This window comes from Musa acuminata, chromosome BXJ1-8 (genome assembly GCF_036884655.1).
Source record: "Musa acuminata AAA Group cultivar baxijiao chromosome BXJ1-8, Cavendish_Baxijiao_AAA, whole genome shotgun sequence".
NCBI lineage: Eukaryota > Viridiplantae > Streptophyta > Magnoliopsida > Zingiberales > Musaceae > Musa > Musa acuminata.
Genome location: NC_088334.1, coordinates 12,902,207 through 12,912,248, shown reverse-complemented (window position 1 = coordinate 12,912,248; position 10,042 = coordinate 12,902,207). Strand labels below are relative to the sequence as shown.

Here is a 10,042-nt window from a genome sequence, read left to right as displayed (position 1 = left end):
ACGGCGCCGTACGGAGAGAGACGGAGCTTCCTCGACGCTTTAGACGTCCATGGCGCATCACCGTCGTCCATCAAGTTTTCGCACGGATCTCAACAGGCGCGCATCATCGACGAGCATCATGTTAACAATGCCGTATTCCCTCTCATCCGTCCACCTCGCGCTCGATACGCGTCCCCTTGGGCACGCCAATGATAGGACAGGACAGAATATTGTCACGTCGATATATATTTTAATTTTTTCATTTCTTTAAAAATAGATAGTGTTAAATAAGAAGATGTATTGTCCAACTTGAATGCTAATTCAGATCCCACAAAAGCCCTCCCTCCTTAGACGGAGTAGTGTTGGAGAAAAAAGAGCCTGAGCTGAGACGTTTCAAGAATGTATCGAAGGCATATCCTGCGATACTTCTCTGATCTTAAATTAGTTTCTTGTTTAAGAGATTTGATTAAGTGTCGAATCTATGTAATGCAATTATATTGAAATAGTTTCGCTTATCAAAAGTATATCTAAGAAACCTTTTTTATTGTGTGATATGAGATTATCGCATTCAAGATTGTGGTTAAACCTATAGAAACAATTACATAAATTACGATTATATCATCAAACTGAACAGATGTAAATAACGATCGATTGAGTCAATTTCCTGTTTCGGCTGAGTCAGCCTCCTAGTTGGTGGAATGTTAGCAACCACATCGACCAAATGAAGTTGAGGTGTTAATCATGTGAAGATGACAATTGGCTTAGCAATGATGATTGCCAAGAGGTCAGCGGTCATCCATGTGTCATAATCGTTATGCCCGCCTCCTTGCTAATGTGAGATTACTACACCCAAATGTAAGATTAAAACCACACAAGCATAATAAAATAATAAAAGTTTTTAAGAATGAGAAATGGATACATTATTTGCTAAGGATGATCACATAACAAAGCATCCAAAAACAAGCAGCTGTTTGTAAAAACCTTTACTCACGCAACACGAAGCACTCTAGTAAAAATATTGAAGGGGAGAAGGAATTCGTCAATCATTTCCTCCAATTTATCTCCACCTTGTGCAAGCCTGTAGTGTTTGATGTGTCGATCCAGACCAACCGAGACGCAGCTAAAAACTATGGTCAGATGCATCTTTTTAACTTTTAAATATATACTGCATAACAAGTCGAAAAACAACAACGAGGAGTATCATCGGATTCTTACCATGGTTTTGCCAAATAAACCTGTAAGATTATGCCAATGCCATGTCAATTAAATAAATCCTAGGTGTATCCTCTTGTTTCCACACCTTTCATCTTCCTTCTCCTAGGTTTGAGCTCCAAACCATGTCAAGTTCTGTGAGAAAGTTCTATGACTAAACTCATTTCCAAAAGAATTTTTAATCTAATTAAAACTAGAGTTCTGTAGTTCATCTTTTACCATGAAGAGGACCTGAGCAAATTGTAGCCCTTCCTTCTCTGTGATGTTGACCTTCTGAATCCCATAGTGGAAGAGATGCACCGCTTGGGTGACAATTTCTGTCAAAGTCCACGAATGGACCTTAAAATCTGTACAAGTGGAAAATACAGCATCATTTGAGAGAAATGTCGAGCAAAGATGCTATAATACAATGGATTAGCAAAACAGAATTAATATCGCTAAAGTAAATTTACAGTCTATAGGGACTCTTGAGATATGTTTCCTTTCCTTACATGTGACAGTCACTGTTGTGATGATCATTCAAGTTTGGCATAATTTTACCATTGGAACAACCATACCTAGAGAAGGATAAATCGATTTGGCTTTCTTATTTTGATGAGCCCAACAACCCATTGCTCGAGTGTTGCCATGTACTAGTTGATATGAGGCTGACTTATATTTAAATTGTAGAACTTTGAACCAAAATGTAACTGACAGAGTATAAACATACCATGAATCTGATCATGACCACTTCTTAAAACCAACGGGCTGAAGAAATTTGGGCAAAGAAGCACTTAGGCATGAACGAAAACATAAGCCAAAATGAAGAAAATATCCTTGCTCAAGCAGCAGAATCTGGGATGCATCCAAGGTCATCTTCGTGCGAATTCCAAACCATGCATTTCACATCTTGGTCCTGGATAAAGTCGATTACATAAAATACTTACATAACACCTTAACAATGACTCCAGGAAAGATCATTTTTCTTCAGGAAAGAATGGCTTTTATTTGAATTAAAGTGGCACCCAGAAACACATCAATGTGCAATTGCAAGCGCAAACTAGTGATCTATAAATCATAAAACCATCCGTGTCACCAAGAAATTCAGGTAAAAAAGAACAAAGATCACATGGAATAATGATTATGAGATAGCAAAAGAAAAGAAAACAGGATTAAAGGAAAGTTGTGCATCTAGTCCATAATCATAAAGATAAGGAAAGTTTAAATCAATGTTCTAAATGCTGTTCATGCAGCCTCTATTCATGATGCTCAGTGTTTTACATCATCCAATAAGGTGTACAGTAGCAATAAGATGCATGTGATTGCATATCTGTAATATGGAGTTGCACAAAAACAATTATGTGTCTGCATATCCTGCTTCCATCGTCCACACTACAAATATATTAGTTAACTGCATACTGGAATATTATTATTACTTTCAACTTTTATTCTTTATCGCAGAAATACAGAATTCAAACCTACTATAACTTAAAGTAGTTACAAACAGGACTGTAGCTTTCATTTCTATGAAACAAATGAATCTTCTACGAAACACATTAAATCCCAAGGATAGGGCAAGCAGATGGCTCATTATGTTATATAAACAAAATGAAGCCGTCCACTCTGCCATTCGATTTGCTGTTATTAGAGGTTTGGAACAAGTTTCAGGACTCTGCTGGTCTCAGCAAAGTCCTGGCTTGTCTTTGGCTGAGACTAATTAGGGCCAAAACATTGTCTGTAGACTAAGACCTTAAGATAGGGAATTCTATTTGTTCTATTCAAAGAAGAGAATTAGATTTAGAGTTGACTCACCTAAAGGTTGCTTGATGCACTGTAATAACATTTATTTGAGTCAAAAATCACTGTCTTCACTTGATTCTTAAAATATTAGAACAGAAGACATTAAGCAGCTCGAGTTACACAGGCAATCAGACATGTTGTGCTAAATAAGTAACAGTGTATATAATCCATCTCCAACTCGTACCTCGGTTAGTATTGCATAAAGCATCAGAGAAGGGCCACTTCCAAGACAAATTCTATGGCTAACAATCCCATCCCTACTCTGATCTACCAGTAATCCCCGCATGAACATTCCCCATCCTTGAAATGGTGGAAGCGATTCAAATCCCTCACAACTATCTCCCTTCCAACAATCTTCGAAATAAATTTTGTTGCCGTATGGCAGTCAACACATACTCGAAGATTCTTTGTCACTCGGATGGTTGTTCCAGGAGGAGTGCTTATGATGCCAAATGCTATTGCAAGCCTTTCACTGTGACCGCATAACATATTTCTCTTCTGCTCTTCTTCAATATCATGAAGCACGTCCTCCGTGTTGGGTACATAACCTTCTCGCTCCATCTGCTCCAACAGAACTTTGAGAGCGTTGATTATCTTATTGTAACATGGGTGAGACGTATCATGTGCTACAAATGCATGTAACTCATTCTTTATTTCGATCCAGCTACAAGCTGGTTGTTTCTTCATGCCTTTGTCCTTCATGGTCATTCGTAATTTGGCTGCCTCATTCCATCTTCCTGCAGCTGAATAGATATTTGACATGAGAACATGAGACCCCATGTTCTTGGGTTCGATATCAAAGATTTTTGCAGCCACTTTCTCAGCTAATTTAGCATTCTTATGAACCCGACAAGCACCCAGTAAGGTGGACCAGACACCAGCAGTAGGTTTTATGTGCATGGTTGAAATAAAATCATAGGCTTCCTCTAATTTCCCAGCTCGACCAAGAAGATCAGCAACTGCTGCATAATGCTCCAACCTGGGAATAATTCCATAATCATTAGACATTCTATGGAAATAACCCCAGGCTTCATCAACCAGACCAGCATGGCTACAAGCAGTCAAGACTGCCACAAAGGCCACATGATTAGGTTTCCCATTCTCGGTCTCCATTCGCTGAAAAAGTGATAGAGCTTCTTGTGCTGGCCCATGCAAAGCATAACCCATGATCATGGCAGTCCATGAAACGCTATCTGGTGATGGCACCCCATCAAAGACTCGCCGAGCAATATGGACATTTCCACATTTCGCATACATATCAACAAGTGAACTGGCTACAAAAACATTCCCTGCAAACCCACCTCTGACGACATACCCATGGAGCTGCATCCCAAGACGCAGTGTTGTCAGATGAGCGCAAGCAGGCATGATGCCAGAAAAAGTCACAGGCATAGGCTTTATCCGACAAAGTAACATCTCCCTAAACAACTTGAGCCCCTCATCAAACATGCCGTTTTGCACCAAACCCGCAATGATAGAATTCCACGAAATTGGATCAGGGTTTGGTAAAAGATCAAATACTCGGCGCGAGTAATCCACATTAGTGCAATTGGCATACATATCAATCAAGCTGCTCCCAATGAACACATCTGTATCGAATGCATGCCTTATCGCAAACCCATGAATCTCCATTCCCTTGTAACCATCAACATATTCAGCAAAGATCGGGAGAACGCTCGACAAAGTAAATGAGTCAGGCTTCAGACCAGCTACGCCCATCTCCTTGATCATCTCTAAAGCTTCTACATGCATACCATTCTCTGCAGTCCCTGCAATCAAAGTATTCCACGAGACGACATCTCGTTGAGGCATCTCGTCGAACACCTTCCTTACGCTCCCCAAAGGACCCATTCGAATCTGGCTGGCATGAGAAAAACCCGACTCTCTCGAATCGCCACCGACGGCGCGTCCGCTGGACACCTCAGCAGGTGAATTCCGGCGGCCGTCGTCCTTGGCATGACACAACTTACAGTACATGTTCATGAGGGCATTGGCGGTGAAGAGATCGGCACCCCAACCCGAGCGGATCAAGAAACCATGAACGGCTATCCCAAGGTGGGGATCCCTGAGGGCGGCGCAGGACTTGAGGACGGAGGGGAGGACGGCGTCGGCCAGAGGGGAGCTAAAAGACCGCATGCGGACGAAGGCAGAGACGGAGTGGTCGAAGAGGCCGCGGGCAGCGGAGCAGCGGATGACGGCCGCGTAGCAGGGCGGGGACGGGGTGGGTGCGGCGGTGAAGGCAAGGCGGGCGTCGCGGACGAGGCCGAGGGCGGAGTAGAGGGAGAAGACGAGGGGGAAGGGACGAGGGTGGGACTTGAGGAGGAGGGCATGGAGCTGCTGGGCCTGTGATCTGGTCCGGATGGAGGAGGAGTGTCGGAGGAAGGGGTCGAGGAGAGGCGTGAAAGAAGTGGGGATGGCAGCGGAAAAAGTTCCATGTGTTTGCATTCAGATGATGAAGCCAGCCGAGACCGGCAACCAGTGCTCTATGAGAGCATACAGCTACGGTTATGTGATAATAATAGGGGTAATTTATGCATGTAGTTAGATCACCTCAATATCTCTATTTTTATATTTAAAAAATTTATTAAATTTTTTATAATTATGAAAGTAAAATATATAGTGTACGTTAGTAAAAAAGTTTACGAAAGTGATAAGTAAAAATAATAATTTTAACATTCCAATTACATTTTCAATGGTAACGGATAATGGTACTGATTGAGATAACGGATGACTATTGTGAAAGAAGGAGAGCGACTACGAGAGTTGAAACAAAAGGAAAGGAGGAAGAGAAAGCATCTGCGTCAGCAACTCAAGCGATCCGCAATGTGAAGACAATGATTAGCCTCGCAAACACTCCGGAGCACACCTTCGATCATCGAAGCGTCACCCAACTACCCTTTTCTGCTATTACATCTTGCTCTCAGAGCTTGATGGTGAATCACAACGCAACCGTGAGGGTCAACGATAGTGGCAAGGTCATAATCATTTCTTGGCGCGGGTAATTGCTTTCACGTATCGTCAGCGGCTCTGCAACCCCATCCTCTAGCTCCAACCTAGTAAGATGGCCTCCACTTGATAGAAGATAAGATTTTCTCAACTATATGAGGAAATCTCTCTTGTCTTCGGCTAGCGACCAACGCCGTTGAGAAAAGCAAAACTTCGCCCGTGCCTTCGGCCAACAACCAATTGTCACGGCCTTAGCTGGAATTGCCTAAGGCATGAGGCACCCTTGCGGCCGAGACGCAAACTTAGCTTGCGTTGCCTAAGTCGCGCTTCGCCCTTGTGATTTGCATCCACAAAGATCAGCCCACTTGTAACTTCTCGCAGGTCCCGAAGGACCTGTAAAAGAGAAAGTTGATTAGTTCGAAAGAACGAGCGACAGACAAGTCCCGACGTCTCGCGAAAAAAGGGGAAGCTTTACAAGCAATTCAGCGAGCACCTTGCGTGCACAAGAGAAAAGAGGGAGAGGGGGAAAACAAGGACTTTAGAAGGTTGAACGAACAGCTGCAAGCCCATAAACAGCTGCTCACCGACTCTCGAGCGTGACAACAAGTTCCCGTCAAGGCAACGTGCGAACTTGCGAAGGAGTGTTCAACGCCCGGTACTGTACCGAAGCCCCATCTAGCCCTGTTCCACCCGGGGGGTTCTAAGGGGCTGAGATGGCTGACGTTTTGGTGAGCAGAGGCAGATTCCAGAAATCAGCCCGCGACACACGAAAACGGAGTTGTTTTGGGCTGTTTTAGAGCTATTTTGCTCGGTTCGGTGAGCGGTCGCTTTGTAATGCTGCAGCTTATTCGAATTTACATTTTTACAAGCAAAATGACTCAAAACCAAGGCAAAACAGGTTGCCAAGTAGCTGTACATGTAGATGAGAGTGACGAACGGTTCATTAAATGGAGTTGTTGCGAGTGTGCGATGACCATTCATGACATTCTCCCCCACTTAAACTATAGACGCCCTTGTCGACGCTTGTTTGTAGTTGTTGATGATTGCTTTTTCATATCGTAGGGTGTCTTCAGGCTCCCAACTGGCTTCAGTTCGGGGAAGCTTTTACCACTTCACCAAGTATTCTGTCTGCTCAGCTCCATTGGGTAGCTTTATCTTGTGGTCCGTCAGAATGGTTTCAACTCGCTTCTCGTAGGAGGCTGTGATGGGAGGTAGCCGAGTTGGAACACTTCGGGAAGCAACTTGCGGATCCGAGTGATAAGCTTTTATGTTGCTGGTGTGAAGAAAGTTGTGAATTTTGAACCACGCTGGCAACTGTAACTTGTAAGAGACATTGCCTACCCTGCTGATAATTGGAAAGGGCCCTTCATACTTGTGCACCAATCCTTTGTGGACTTTGTTCCGAAAGAATTGGAGTGATATTGGTTGGAGTTTTACCAACACCAAATCGCCAACTTTAAACTCTTGCAGTCGCCTTCCCAAGTCTGCCCACTTCTTCATCCTTTTTGCCGCCTTCTCCAAGTAAGCCCGCGCAATATCTGTATTTCGGTGCCACTCCTTTGCAAAGTGGTAGGCTGACGGACTACTCCCAATATACCCAATTGCCATGGTGTGTGGAGTCGAAGGTTGTTGTCCTGTAATGATCTCGAAGGGGCTCTTGTTGGATACAGAGCTCCGCTGTAAGTTGTAGGAGAATTGGGCAATGTCCAACAGCTTCACCCAATCTCGTTGGTTGGCACTCACGTAGTGCCAAAGATATTGCTCTAGGAGCGAGTTTATCCTTTCGGTCTGGCCATCCGTCTGGGGGTGGAGGCTTATGGAGAAGTATAACTTTGACCCCAACAATTTGAATAGCTCGGTCCAGAATCATCTCAGGAACCGAGCGTCTCGATCACTAATGATATTGTGCGGGACTCCAATACTTCACCACATCCTTCATCATTAGCTTGGCCGCCTCTTCTGCTGAACAGTGTAGGGAAGCAGCAATGAAAGTTGCATACTTTGAAAATCGATCGACCACCATGAGTATCGATCCGAGTCTCCCTACAAGTGACAAGCTTGATATGAAGTCCAAGGAAATGCTCTCCCACGGCCTTTCTGGTATGGGCAACGGCTCCAAAAGTCCCACCAGCTTCTGTTGCTCCACCTTGTCTTGTTGGCAAGTAAGGCATGTTCGAACATATTCCTCCACATCAGTCCCCACCTTCAGCCAGTAGAAGGCTCTCTCCACGAGAGCCAACATTCTGTAAATGCCTGGGTGTCCAGCCCAAAGGGAATCGTGACACTCTCTTAAGAGTTCACGCCTCAAATTATCCACTTGGGGAATATAAACCCTATTCCCTTTTATGTAACGAGTCCCTCCTGGACCCAAAATCGTCATGCATTACCTTCTTTGATGAGCTGCATCAGGATAACTGCCTAGGGGTCACTATACAGTCCATCCCTAATCCTGGAAAAGAAGTTGGAGTGCAATTGACTTGCTTGGCCTCCGCCCTCCAATTATGCGACATTCATGCGCTCCACTTTCCGACTCAATGCATCGGCCACGACATTTGCTTTCCCAGGCTTATACTCCATTGTCATATCAAATTCAACCAGGAAGTCCTGCCATCGTGCCTGGTTTGGGGAGAGCTTCTTTTGAGTTTGGAAATAGCTCAGAGCGATATTGTCTGTCCTCAGCACAAATCGCAACCCGAGGAGGTAGTGTCGCCAAACTCGTAGACAGTGGATCACCGCTGTCATCTCCTTCTCATGCATTAGATACCGTCACTCAGTCTTGTTGAGTTTGCGGCTCTCGTAGGCCACCGGATGACCCTCCTACATGAGTACTCCCCCAATAGCGAAGTCTGAAGCATCTGTATGGACTTCAAAGGGCTCTCCATATTCCAGCAATTTGAGTGTTGGGCTGATAGCCTATATTCAGCCCATGTGGGCTAGGGCAGCCCACAGCCCACACCCCCTCTTAACCTAACCCTAATTAAGATTAGGGGGGTATGGTGGCTGCGTTTTAGAAGCAGAAAAAGGCTATAAAAAGGCAGTAACGAGGCAGATCTTGAGGGCCACGAGATTCCAAAGAGAAGAAGGAGAACAAGGCAGAAAATGAAGAGAATGAAAGGGAAGAAGACAAGGACAACGCAGAGAGACTGTTCTCAATCATCTAGCAGTGTTCTCATCTCAGGTTAGATCAAATCTACAGTAGAATCTTGCTGTGATTACTTGGGGAGGTTTTAGATATTGTGGGCAGTGACGTGATCCTTGTATCCCAGTTATTCTCTTGTGATTATTGCTAGGGTTTTAGGCAAGAGATTGAGATTTGTATATTCATTATTCTTATAGTGGATTATCTCTAGTTTGCCCCGTGGTTTTTACCCTTCTAAAGGGGTTTTCCACGTATATCTTGGTGTTCTATTTGATTGTGTTTCCATTTTATTCCGCTGCGTATTATGATTTTCTAGTATTTGTTCATATACAAAGGTTATTCCTCTTTATATCCCCATCAACTAGTATCAGAGTAGGGTTTTGGTGATTTAATTTTTTGTATTTGAACATGGAGGCTAGTAATATTTCTCGCATGATTAGTTTGAATGGAAACAATTGGATGATATGGAAACCAAAAATGGAAGATCTCTTGTATTGCAAAGATTTGTATGGACCTTTGCAGGGGGATAGTGCAAAACCTACAACTATGATAGATGATGAGTGGAAGAGGTTAGATCGAAAAACAATTGGGTTTATTAGACAGTGGCTTGATGACAGTGTCTTTCACCATGTTTCTACTGAAATTTCTGCATATTCTCTTTGGAAAAAATTGGAAAGTCTCTATGAAAGAAAAACAGCTGGCAACAAAGCTTTTTTGATCAGAAAACTTGTGAACCTAAAATATAGAGAGGGTGCTTCTATTGCTGAGCATTTGAATGAAATGCAGAGTATTACTAACCAGTTATCCTCTATGAAAATGTCTCTTGATGATGAGTTGCAGGCATTGTTACTTCTCAGTTCATTACCAGAAAGTTAGGAGACATTGGTGGTTTCCCTTAGTAATTCTGCGCCAGATGGTATTGTCACTATGAGTCAAGTAACAAACAGTTTGTTGAATGAGGAGTTGAGAAGAAAGAGTTCGGCAACA

General features: G+C 43.5%; 1 protein-coding gene across 4 annotated transcripts; it reads right to left on the bottom strand.

Moving 5' to 3' along the window:
* Positions 1 to 860: 860 nt before the first annotated feature.
* Positions 861 to 5,454, bottom strand: LOC135584310 (putative pentatricopeptide repeat-containing protein At3g23330). Of its 4 annotated transcripts, none has more exons than XM_065079151.1 (5): positions 3,155 to 5,454; positions 1,901 to 2,086; positions 1,411 to 1,538; positions 1,195 to 1,326; positions 861 to 1,106 (listed from the first exon to the last, which is right to left on the bottom strand). In XM_065079151.1, exon 1 carries the CDS (start codon positions 5,413 to 5,415, stop codon positions 3,238 to 3,240), a length of 2,178 nt encoding a protein of 725 aa, XP_064935223.1. In that variant the 5' UTR covers positions 5,416 to 5,454; the 3' UTR covers positions 861 to 1,106; positions 1,195 to 1,326; positions 1,411 to 1,538; positions 1,901 to 2,086; positions 3,155 to 3,237. The 4 variants fall into 4 exon arrangements, with proteins under 4 accessions (XP_064935223.1, XP_064935224.1, XP_018685341.2 ...); XM_065079152.1 differs by having other exon boundaries at positions 861 to 1,099; XM_018829796.2 differs by having other exon boundaries at positions 861 to 1,057.
* Positions 5,455 to 10,042: the final 4,588 nt, after the last annotated feature.